At 37.7% G+C, this 13,328-nt stretch overlaps 1 protein-coding gene across 10 annotated transcripts in view; it reads left to right on the forward strand.

Annotated features, from left to right (window-relative positions):
• The window catches only part of MYCBP2 (MYC binding protein 2), a 271,236-nt gene that overhangs the window by 30,662 nt on the left and 227,246 nt on the right, over window positions 1–13,328 (forward strand). For all 10 annotated transcript variants that reach the window (XM_064585965.1, XM_064585966.1, XM_064585967.1 and 7 more), the window contains exon 2: window positions 6,399–6,474. In XM_064585965.1, the coding sequence (XP_064442035.1) occupies window positions 6,399–6,474 (76 nt within the window). The remainder of the gene's footprint in view (window positions 1–6,398; window positions 6,475–13,328) is intronic.

Raw genomic sequence — 13,328 nt, forward strand, 5'->3', positions numbered from 1 at the left:
CTTATTATTGTCTTTGGTTTAAAATCTAATTTGTTTGACATAAGGATTGCTACTCCAGCTTTCTTTTGATGTCCATTAGCATGGTAAATGGTTTTTCACCCCCTCACTTTCAATCTGGAGGTGTCTTTGGGTCTAAAATGAGTCTCTTGCAGGCAGCATATCGATGGGTCTTGTTTTTTTTAATCCAATCTGATACCTGTGTCTTTTGATTGGGGCATTTAGCCCATTTACATTCAGGGTAACTCTTGAAAGATATGAATCTAGTGCCATTGTATTGCCTGTAAGATGATGGTTACTGTATATTGTCTCTATTCCTTTATGGTCTGTGTTTCTTTTAGGCTCTCTCTTTGCTTGGAGGACCCTTTTCAGTATTTTTTGTAGGGCTGGTTTGTTGTTTGCAAATTCTTTTAGTTTTTGTTTTTGTCCTGGAAGCTTTTTATTTCTCCTTCTATTTTCAGTGACAGCCTGGCTGGATATAGTATTCTTGTCTGCATATTTTTCTCATTTAGTGCTCTGAATATATCATGTCAGTCCTTTCTGGCCTGCCAGGTCTCTGTGGATAGGTCTGCTTCCAATCTAATGTTTCTACCATTGTAGGTTTCAGACCTCTTGTCCCAAGCTGCTTTCAGGATTTTCTCCTTGTCTCTGAGACTTGTAAGTTTTACTGTTAGATGTCGGGGTGTTGACCTATTTTTATTGTTTTTGAGGGGGGTTCTCTGTGCCTCCTGGATTTTGATGCCTGTTTCCTTAGGGAAGTTCTCTGCTATAATTTGCTCCAGTATACCTTCTGCCCCTCTCTCTCTTTCTTCTTCTGGGAGCCCAATTATTCTAATATTGTTTCATCTTATGGTATCACTTATCTTTTGAATTCTGCCCTCGTGATCCAGTAGTTGTTTGTCTCTCTTTTTCTCAGCTTCTTTATTTTCCATCGTTTGATCTTCAATATCACTAATTCTCTTTTCTGCCTCATTTATCCTAGCAGTTAGAGCCTCCATTTTCGACTGCACCTCATTAATAGCCTTTTTGATTTCGACTTGGTTAGATATTTAGTTCTTTTATTTCTCCAGAAAGGGTTTCTCTAGTATCTTCCATGTTTTTTTCAAGCCCAGCTAGTATCTTTATAATCGTCATTCTGAACTCTAGTTCTGACATCTTACTAATGTCCGTATTGATTAGGTCCCTGGCAATCAGTACTGCCTCTTGTTCTTTTTTTTGAGGTGAGTTTTTCCATCTTGTCATTTTGTCCAGAGGAGAATAGATGAATGAGAGAACAAAATGCTAACAGGGTAACAATGATCCCAGAAAAAATACATACTAAACAAATCAGAAGAGACCTGAAACTGGGGGGAAGAGAAAGGGAAAGAAAGAAAGAAAAAAAAAAAGAATATGATCAGGCTGGTGCACAGATCAGTGCCACACACTAGATTTTGGGTGTATTTTGGTCTGTTAGAAATAATCTCCCAAAATTTTAAAGAAAGAAGAACTTACATATGTACAAAAATAAGGGTAAGTATGCTGAGGGGATGGAATTTGACTGTAAAGATGAAAATTATAAAAGATTTTATAAAAGGAATTGATAAGAAGTTGGTTGGAAAAAGAAAGAAGAAAAATTAAAAAAAAAAAAACGGGAGAGAATGTGATCAAGCAGGAGACTAGAATAAAGCCATACACTACAGATTTAGGGTATATTTTGGTCTGTTAGAAGAAACTGTATCCCAAAATTTTAAAGAGAGAACAACTTATACAAATATACAAAGAATAAGGTTAACTACAATTAACAGATAGAATATGACTCTAAAAATGATAAATAAAAAAGATTTTAAAAAAGGGATTGATGAGATAGGATGTTGGTTGAAAAAGGGAAAAAAGAAAAATTTAAAAAATAGAAAAAGAAAAAAATTAAAATTTGAAAAATTAACTTTGAAAGACTAAAGAATCATGGGAAAAAAAGCCATGAATTCTATGTGCTGCATTCCTCTAGTGCTGGAGTTCTGCCGTTCTCATTGATGGGTAAACTCAGTCTTGGCTGGCTGTTTTTGCTGATCTTCTGGGGGAGGGGCCTGTTGCCGTGGTTCCCAAATGTCCTTGCCAGAGGCGGAATTGCCCCGCCCTTGCCAGGGCCAGGCTAAGCAATCCGCTGGGGTTTGCTCTCCTAGCTTTTGTTCCCTGCAAACTTTCCGTTGGGCTTTGGAGGACAGGAGTGAAAATGGCAGCCTCCCAATCTCCGCCCCAGAGGAGCCGAGAACTCGGGACCCCACTTCTCAGTGAGCCCCCAGAGAAAAGCAATCACTCCTGTGTCCCCAGTCTCTGGCCACACCCCGTGCTCACCCGGCCTGTGACCGAGTGTTTCTGTCTCTGGCACACGACCCCCTTTGGACTCTCCAAACCCAGCAGATTCCTGTGGTGCACTTCCGCGCTGCTTCTCCCGGGGGAGGGAGGGGAGTCTCCCCAGATCTGCCTCTTGTTGGGTCCCTGCTAGAAGAGCAGTGGCCCGACTGTGCCGCGGATCAGCATTTATGGCAACCCCGAGCTGAGAGCCCACTCCTTGGCTCCGTGTCTGCAGGCGGCTTCCCCGTTCCAGTATCTGGGAGCTCTGCTGCACTCAGGCACCTCTGTCTTCCTGTGACCCCGAGGGTTCTGAGACCACACTGTCCCAGCGAGGGTTCCACCCCCCACTCAGCCACTGGAGCCATGTCCCTCAGCGGAGCTGACTTCTAAATGTTTCGATTTTGTGTTCCGCTGCTCTATCACTTGCCGGTAGCCAGCTCCCTCCCCCCACGGTCTATCCTCTCGAATATCGACTTGGATTCACTTCTCTACACATCCTACTTTCTAGAAAGTGGTTGCTTTTCTGTTCATAGAGTTGCTGCTATTCTTTTCTTAGATCTCCTATTGAGTTTGCAGGTGTTCAGAATGGTTTCATAGCTATCTAGCTGAATTCCTGGGACCAGAGGAAATTTAGGTCTCCTACTCCTCCACCATCTTGTTCTTCCTCTCTTCATATAACTTTTAACTTATACTGGCTCTCTTTGATAACCATCTACTTCTAATAAAACAAGCCAAATTAACAACAACAACAACAAAAAACCACAGTAAAATCAATTTGTGGGGATTTGGGAAAAGCTGATTCTTAAGCTGTATATTCAGGAATTGGTGGGTTTAGGTTCATTAAAATTGTTATAACTAATTAAATGCCAAACTAATTAAATGCATAGGAAGAAGTATTTTAGGAATATATATTAAAGCCATTTGAACTTTAAAGATGTTCATTAAACAAAAGAAACACAAGTATTGGTGTATATTTGTGAATATTTTAGTCTGCGATGACTAGGCTTCAGGAAAGTCATTTTATTTGGCTTTATATGTTCTGCTTCTCTGAAGACCGGTTTTGAGTGAACCTTGATGTTTTTCTAAATTGTATAGAAGGGGCTAACCTTTTAGCAGTTACATATTCCTGTTGCTCAAACAACTGATTTAAGAGATTATTATTAATTATTTAATATAAAAGAGAAGTTGTTTTTCTAAACCATAATGAGAAATACTCATTACTTTTCATTAACTTTTTGTTCATTTTTGATAATTCTTGAGCACCCATGATATGTCAGGCACTAATGCAGGTCTTGAAAGTACAGAGTTGAAATAGATATTCTTCATGCTCTCAATGCTCATAGTTGAATAGACTATATAAGCAGGTATATCTGTTCATGTATAGCACATGATACTATTGATCAGTCTTTCTCTTTACTTTTGTAGCATGCTATCTGGGGGAAATCTTATCCATGTACATGGTTTTCCATTATCTCCATTGCACCAAAATCTGCATGAAATAATTTCATGGATAGCTCCTAAATGGACATGTCTGGCTTACATATCCTTTAAATGTATCTGTGTATTTATGAATCTATCCTTGGCCCTCTGAGTAATGCTTAAAGCTGTAGCTCTGAACTTCCTTCTTTTCTCTCTTTCCTGTCTCCTTCCTCCTACTTTTTCTTTCTCTCAAAATAGTATTGAGTACTTTGTTCCAGATACTTTTTAGACAAAGAGGCTAGAGCACTGCACAAGAAACACATGGCCTCTGTACTCTTGGCACTTACAGCTTGGTGAAGGCGTCATGCATTGAACACATACATAATCCCATACTTAATTACACTTGCAGATAACACAATGAAACAAGTGTAAAATGACATGAGAGTGTATATTAGGGAAACTAACCCAGTCTGGGACATCAGAGGTGTATGGTGGTTAGCAAAAGATGTGGGAAGGAATACCAGGAAGAGGGAGAATCTTTGTGAAAGCCCATAAGTAGCTTAGCAGGTTCACACAACTAGAAGGATGTCTTTGTGGCTGGAGTATGATGAACAAGTTGGAGGGGGATGCAAATGAGGCAGGGAGGCTGGCATAGGTCAGTTCTTGGTAGAAGATCTTTTAAGCCATGCCAATGCTTTTGGACTCTAACCCAAGAGAATTAAGAAGATGTTAGTAGGGTTTTAAGTGGGGTAATTACCTACTCAGATTTGTGTTTCTATTTTTATTTTTTTAAAGATTTTATTTATTTGAGAAAGCACACATGCAGATGAGCACATGTGAGCTGGGGGAGGGTCAGAGGGACTCCCAAGCAGACGTGAGGCTCAACCCATAGCCCCATGTGGGGCTGTATCTCACAAGTGCAAGATCATGACCTGAGCTGAAATCAAGAGTCAGATGCTCAACCAACTGAGCCACCCAGGTGCCCCTTCAGATTTGTGTTTTTAAAAGTTGACTTGGGTTCCTGTGTGAGGAATGGATTGAAGTGGGTCAAACGTGGATGTACAGAAATGAGTTAAAAAGCTTTTGCAGTAGACCAAGCAAGAGGTGGTGGCACCTTAGATTATTAGAATTGCAGCAATAGAGATGTAGACAGATTCAAGAACTATTTACAAAACATAATTGACAAGATTTTGTGATTATTTTGGTTTAGGGAGTAAAGCTGAAGGGATGTCAAAGATAAATTTTCATATGCTTGTTCATGTCTATTTTGCTGACATTTTAGTATCTTGAACTTAAACATCTTTAAAATTGAACTGGGGGACCTGGGTGGGTAAGTCGGTTAAGCAACCAACTCTTAATTTCGGCTCAGGTCACGATCTCAGGATTGTGAGTTGGAGCCCCGCATCGGGCTCCATGCTGGGCATGGAGCCTGCTTAAGATGCTCTGTCTCCCTTTGTCCCTTCTCCCTCTAAAAAAAAATAAAAAAAAATAGGGGCACCTGGGTGGCTCATTCGGTTAAGCATCTGCCTTCGGCTCAGGTCATGACCTCAGGGTCCTGGGATCGAGCCCTGAGTTGGGCTCCCTGCTCAGCAGGGAGTCTGCTTCTCCCTCTCTATCTGCTCTCTCTTGTTCTCTCTCACTCTAAATAAATTAATAAAATCTTTTAAAAAATTAAAAATAAATAGAAAAAATAGAAGCTGTTTTTTCCTTTTGGAAACTAATTCTTCCCCTTGACTTCCCTATTTTTGTGAATGACATCCCTACCTCCAGGTGGCCTAGGTGTACAACTTTTGTTTTTGTCACAACTTCCACTAAATTAGTTACCAAGTGTTAAGGACTTGACCTCTAGCATGTAGAGTCTCTTCCTTCCCCTCCTCCTCTTCCTCTTTTCTTTTCTTCCCCTCCCTCTCCTCTTCCTCCTCCTCAGTAGTATCCTCTTGCTAGCTCATTCAAGTCTTTGAGCTCCTTGAGGGCAAGAATGGTCTTTTTCATCTTGTATTTTTAGTACCCATGGGTACCTCAGTATTAGAGACATACAAAAATATTAAATAAAATACATTGTTTTCCCTGACTCTTGTTTCTTCCACTATAATTCTTAATTCTTTTCCACATTTTCCCCTCTCTTTCTCAGAGTCATTCAGGAGCGTCCTTCTGCTTCAAGAATACTTTGGTCTTAGGCCCCTGAGGTTATGAAAAACTGGCTGCAGGATATGAGAAGAGTATGAGTTGGGGTTTTTTCTGTAGTAGTTTAGTAAAAATTGCCTCCTATCCCTTTTTACACTGTAGCCCTTGCAACTACGAAGAGTAGATTTTTCTGGGAAGGGAATATACCTGATATTTATTAGCATCCCCACTGTTGAATAAAATTTTAAAAACTTCATTTGATGCCATTAACCTTTTTTAATTTTATAAAAATAGTTGCAAAATTCAATTTTTTGATCATTTAATGTATATTTCTTAGCATTCCAGTGTTGTGTTATTATCTCAATAGCTACATTGTGGGTTAGTATCTTATATGTGCATCTAGAGTATATTGTTTCATAGAAAGTTTGTAGGAGAAATATTCAGATATCTACTTTGGAAGCACCTATTTTTCATAGCTTTGTATGCCCTAATAATGAACTTTCATAATTCTTTTTTTCCACTTTTAGGAATAAGAAAATTTTAAATAAGAAGAAGTTGAAAAGAAAACAGAAGAGCAAATCAAAAGTGAAGACAAGAAGCAAGGTAAAACTGCTGACAATTTATAGGGAGTAAGGACTTTTTCATATAGTAATTGGAATAAAAATGCCAAGATTAAAAAGGTATAACTAGCAAACCATTTCATTTCTATTTTTTTTATTTTAATTTTTAAAAAGCCCCTTATTACTTGGTTATACTATTTAGTTTCATCTTTGGAGCATTTCGTGACCACTAGCCTGGAAGTTAATATCTGGGTGCTGAAAATTATTTACTATTTATTCATGTTATCTTTGATCAGTTCTTTGGGGGAACACATCCATTTCTCTTTTCTTTTTTCCACTCTAACTACATGTTCTAGAAACTGAGTAAATTGGCTTGTTAATTGGGACTTGGATTTGGCCTATGCATATGTCATGAGTTAGGGAGAATCTTGGTGTATCTATATTGTTCTGAGCTTCTTTTGGTGATGGGTGGCTGTGCAAAAGAAAAGGCAATATGGAATATTTGAATTAGATGAGATCACAGAGAGCAAGGATTTTTTTTCCCCATCTAAAACGGAAATCTTTTCTATTAAATCTTAAACATTTCACTTTCTACCGAAGAGTCTTTTCTTTCAAACAGTACTAAGAAGCCTAGACAGGAGAAAGAGGGGAGTCATAACTATGATTTCTGCACAGCTCTACTTTTGGTTAAAGAAACAATAGTTTAGCTTGGCCTGTATGTCGTATTTAAGTTCTAAAGACAATTGTTTCCTGCCCTTTTTAATTAATGTTCTTGCCATTTTGTAACTGAGAGAAGTGTACTTTAAAGTAGTAAACCAAAAAATGAAATAAAAGTATAGGGAATGAAATTTATTTCATGGCACTATCTTGAGACACAGCTGGATCCATCAGTAATGTCAGCAAATCTGTGTCTTCATCACTTGCTTCTGCTTTCTTCTGTGGGTTTATTACCTGTGGCTGAGGACAAAGGCTGCTGGGGGCTCCAACTTCATTTTCTTTGAGTGAGGGGCCATCTCCTTTATTAGTTCTAGCAGAAAGTCTTGGGTATGATTTTTGATTGACCTTCATCATTCACTTTGGCCTTGGAGATGGAGTACTTTGATTGGTTAGACTGAGTTATGTTTATAACCCTGTGATAGGTGATAGGTGAGCATCCTAATAAGCAGGCCATGTGAAATGGGAGGGGGTAGTTACCCTACGGAAAATGTTGCTGGGTGGGCAGGTAAATGATTTATGTTCACTATATCGTTTCTTATTACTTACTACTTCTGCTTTTGGGATAAAAGAGGGAAATGGAGAACATTCTTAATATACTTGTTATATAGTCATTTGGATTTTCAGCCTCTACCCCTTTTCCACTTTTTGGTGTTATGTGCAAAGTCAGAGTATGGGAATCTTGAAAATCTTTTTTAAGTTCTTTTAAGGTTTCATTTAGTGATGTTCCTAAAAGTGGGGGCATATGATATCGAGGAAGAGGTGGGAATTCAAGGTCTTTCATCCCCTTCAATTCTGTCTCTAACTTTGTGCCTTTAGTAATTCATCTTTCTTCTCTTGGCCTCAGGTTTTATATCTGCTTTTTAAGAGCACCTTGTGATAAGAGTGATACCAAAAAAGTTACTCATTTTTTCCTAAAACATTAATTGCATACTGACCATGTGCAGCCATAGAAAGATGAGTAAGAAATGGTTTCTGCTTATGATGGGCATATAAAATAATAAAATAGTGTTGTTATTCTCCCTGCCCTCTTTTACTGTTTCTGGACTATTTTTCATTCATCTTTTTAAAAAAAGTTATTTTAAAAATGCCAATGAGCTTTTTTCCCCCCATATATTTAAGAACGAGCATTTCTTTTCAGCAAATGAAATAAGATACCATTTAGCTATACCACTTTATTTCCTTGTTTATTGCTGTCATTGGCCCCTCTATTTCTTCTCATCCATTAGCCATCTCCTTCATTCAATTTCCTTCTTATTCAGAGTAGAAAGCACAATCTTTAAAAAAAAAAAAAAGGAAACTTCTTCAACATCCTGCTACTAAACATGCCTGGGTCTTAGGTTAGGATATTTAATAGCAGAGTTTTGAAAGATATCATCAAGGTTTAGAAAATTTCCATCAGTCTCAAGCATTTTCCTCATCCTTTGCTGCATTCCATCTCTCCCTACCGCTATGGCTGTAGGCAACCACAGATGTACTTTCTGTCATTATAAATTAGTTTTTATTTTCTAGAATTTCATATAAATGTGATCATGCAGTGTGTACTCTTCTGTATCTGGCTTCGTTCCCTCAGCATGATTTTGAGTTGTGTCCATATAGTTGTATATATTAACAGTTCTATTTTTTTTGCTAATGAGTATCCAATTATTTAGATATATCTTAATTTGTTAACCCATTTACCTGTTGATAGACATTGTGATGTTTCCAGTTTTTGGCTATCACAAATGAAGCTGCTCTGAATATTTGTGTATTAGTCTTTGTGTGGATATATGTTTTTGTTTTTTGGAAGGATAAACACCTAGAAGTGGAATGAGTAGGTGCTGTTTCCTTCCATGATTTGCCAGAAGACTGATAAGTCTCAAAAGCAGCTTACACTAATGGCTAAGATTTATTACAGCCAAAGGTACAGAATAGGCAGCAGGAAAGAGAAATGAATAGTATTAGTGGTGTCTAGGGAGTTATGGCATAGGCTTTCTAGTCCTTCCTTGTCTGAGCACACAGGACATGCTTTCTCTCTGGCAGTGAACTACAAGGATATGTATGGAATATTTCTGTCCAGGAAAGCCCACTTGAGTCTTAGGCTATGAGACTTTTATGGGGGGTTTTGTCACACAGAGACTTGTCCTGCTTTGCAACCAGCCATGGTACGTGAAACTCAGGTGCACATCATCAGTCTCGATGTTTGTACAAAGCTGTTGAACAAGCCAGTAGGCATGGTCCATTGCTCTGGGTGTATTTTACAAAACCATCAGTAACTAACACAAAGAAAAGTCTAAAGACCACATTCCTAAGGATTGGCCCACAGTCAGTCCTGGTTCCCTTGGGGAAATGCAAGGAATAAGCAGTCAAACCTGCATTGTTAACTCTTTCCTCATGGGTGGCATGGTAGATGAATGTTTAACTGTTAAAAAACTATTCAGACTATTTTCCAGAGTGTAATTATTGCATTTTACTGTTCCACCAGTAGTGTATGAGAAATCCAGTTGCCTTACATCTTTGCAAACACATAGTATCGTTAGCATTTAAAATTTTAGTCATTCTAAATACATAGGGGTATTTCACTGTGGTTTTCGCTTGGTTTTCTCTAATGACTAATGATGTAAACATCCTTTCATGTGCCTTTGGCTATTCATATCTTTTTATCGTGAAATGTCTTTCCTATCTTGCCTTACCTTTTTATAATTGTCTTATTACTGAATTGTCAGAGTTCTTTATGTACTCTAGATACAAGTCCTTTGTCAGATACCTGTATTACAAATAATTCTTCCTGTTCTATGGCTTGCTTTATTGTTTTTGTATAGTGCTTTAGAAGAACAAAAGTTTTTAAGTTTCATAAATGTAATTGATTATTTTCTTACATACATGATTCATGTATTTTGTGTTCTAAGAAATCTTTGTCTACCCCAAGGTCACATAGATTTTTTTCTATATTTTCTTCTAGAGATTTTATAGTTTTAGCTGCTATACTTAGGCCTGTGATACATTTAGAGTTAAGTTTTGTGTATGGTATGAAATAAAGGTTCATGTTCACTTTTTTCATATTGGTATTCAGTTGATTGGCATTATTTTTACAAAGACTTCTCTTTTTCTGTTGAATTGTCTTAGCACCTTTATAAAAAATAAGTTGACCATATTCATTTGAGCCTATTTCTGGAATTTATTTTTGTTTAATTGATCTATATATCTATCTTTACACCAATACCACACTGTTTTCTTTACAGTAGTGTTTTTTGTTTTTTTTTAAGATTTATTTATTTATTTATTTATTTGAGAGAGAAAGAATGAGACAGAGAGAGCATGAGAGGGAGGAGGGTCAGAGAGAGAAGCAGACTTCCTGCCGAGCGGGGAGCCTGATGCGGGACTCGATCCCAGGACTCCAGGATCATGACCTGAGCTGAAGGCAGTCGCTTAACCAACTGAGCCACCCAGGTGCCCTCTTTACAGTAGTTTTGAATTCAGGTCAATGTCTTCCAACTTTGGTCTTTTTAAAAATATTGCTTTAGTTACTTTAGGTCCTTTACATTTCTATATAAATTTTAGAATCAGCTTGCCAATTCTATTTTTAAAAGTCTCTAGAATTTTTGGGGGGCTTCATTGAATTTGTAGATTTGAGGAAGAGTTGCCATTTTAATGATATTAAATCTTCTAATCAATGAACATGGTTTATCTCTATTCTCTTTTTTTTTTTTTTAAGATTTTATTTATTTATTTGACATAGAGATACACAGTGAGAGAGGGAACACAAGCAGGGGGAGTGGGAGAGGGAGAAGCAGGCTTTCTGCGGAGCAGGGAGCTCGATGCAGGGCTCAATCCCAGGACCCTGGGATCATGACCTGAGCCGAAGGCAGACGCTTAATGACTGCGCCACCCAGGCGCCCCTCTATTCTCTTTAAGTTTTCCTTAATTTCTCTCAGCAGTGTTATTTTGGTTTTCAGTGTACAGAGCTTGTACATAATTTTATTAAATTTAACTGTAATTTTGTGTTTTTGATATTATAAATGCTGTTATTTAATTTTTTAAAAAATTTTGAGATGATCATAGTAATGCAGTTGTAAGAAATAATACAGAGATCCTGTATACCCTTCACTTGTTTTTTCCAATTACTAAGGTATTGCATTACTGTAGTAAATATCACAACCAGGAAATCGATATTGATCCAACCTACTGAACTTACTCAGATTTCACCAGTTTTACACGTACACATTTGTGTTTGTATGTGGATGTATATTTAGTTCTGTGAAGTTTTATCACATGTGTGGATCTGTGGATCCTATCACAAGGATCCTTTTTGCTACTCTTAAATAGCCACAGACATTACCCCACACTCACCCTCTCCCTAGCCTCTGGCATTCACCAGTCTATTCTCCATTTCCGTAATTTTTTCATTTCAAGAATGTTATATAAATGTAGTCATGGGGATTGGCTTTTGCCACACAACATAATTCCCTTGAGATTTATCTCATTTGTTGCATATATCATTGGTTTGTACCTTTTTATTGCGGAGTAAGCATTCCATGGTAAAGATATATCATGTCTTCTGCAAATAAATTTGTTTTCTAGTAGGTAGCATTCACCCATTAAAGGACATCTGAGTTGTTTCTCTTTTTTGGTTATTTTGAATAAAACTGGTATGAATATTCATGTGCTGGTTTTTGAATGAACTTTCTTTGGTATTAATGTCCAACAGTGCAGTTGCTGGATTGTACTGTAAGGTGCATATTTAATTTTGTAAGAAACTGCCATACTTTTTTCCAGAGTGGCTGGATCATTTTACATTACCATTAACAATCTATAAGAGATCCAGTTTCTCCACATCTTCACCAGCATTTGGTGTTGTCATTATTTTTTATTCTAGCCAGTCTGATAGGTTTGTATTATATCTTATTGTGTTTTAATTTACATTTTCCTAATGGCTCACCATAGTAAACTTATTATTTGCCTTCTGTATATCTTCTTCAGTGACATGCCTGTTCATGTCTTTTGCCCATTTTCTAAATTGAATTGCTTATTTGTTTGTTTTTTACTGTTGAGTTTTGAAAATTCTTCATATATTCTGCATGCTAGTCTTTTGTCAGGTATGCAAATATTTTCTCCCAGTCTGTAACTTAAATGCTATTATTTTTCTAAATTATATTTTCCAAATGTTCATTCTTAGTATGTAAATACCTTAACTTTTTTTTTTCCATATTTTTTTTATTCTTATGTTAATCCCCATACATTACATCATTAGTTTTAGATGAAGTGTTCCATGATTCATTGTTTGTGCACAACACCCAGTGCTCCATGCAGAATGTTCCCTCCTCAATACCCACCAGCAGGCTAACCCATCCTCCCACCCCCCTCCCCTCTAGAACCCTGTTTGTTTTTCAGAGTCCATCGTCTCTCATGGTTCGTCTACCCCTCTGATTTCCCCCGCTTCATTCTTCCCCTCCCGCTACCTTCTTCTTCTTCTTCTTTTTTTCTTAACATATATTGCATTATTTGTTTCAGAGGTACAGATCTGAGATTCAACAGTCTTGCACAATTCACAGCACTTACCAGAGCACATACCCTCCCCAGTGTCTATCACCCAGTCACCCCATCCCTCCCACCCCACCCCCCACTCCAACAACCCTCAGTTTGATTCCTGCGATTAAGAATTCCTCATATCAGTGAGATCATATGATACATGTCTTTCTCTTTTTGACTTATTTCACTCAACATAATACCCTCCAGTTCCATCCACGTCGTTGCAAATGGCAAGATCAATACCTTAACTTTTTTAAAACATGATCTGGTATGCTGTGACTTTGCTAAATCCACACATTATTTCTAGTGGCTTTTTTGCAGATATTTTGATTCTCTACATGTCTTCCGCAAATAAATTTGTTTTCTAGTAGGTAGTTCTTCCTTTCTAACTTACCTTGTATTCCTTTTTTTTTTTTAAGATTTTATTTATTTATTTGACAGAGATAGAGATAGCGAGAGCAGGAACACAAGCAGGGGGAGTGGGAGAGGGAGAAGCAGGCTTCCTGCTGAGCAGGGAGCCAGACGCGGGGCTCAGTCCCAGGACCCTGGGATCATGACCTGAGCCGAAGGCAGCCGCTTAACGACAGCCACCCAGGTGCCCCTATCCTTTTTCTTGGCTTATTACACTAGCATATCTAGTACAATGTTGAATTGTATTGCTGAGAATAGGTATCT

The sequence above is a fragment of the Mirounga angustirostris genome, unplaced genomic scaffold, assembly GCF_029215605.1.
Source record: "Mirounga angustirostris isolate CCGP_5_RB_7025 unplaced genomic scaffold, mMirAng1.0.hap1 SCAF_3, whole genome shotgun sequence".
Lineage (NCBI taxonomy): Eukaryota > Metazoa > Chordata > Mammalia > Carnivora > Phocidae > Mirounga > Mirounga angustirostris.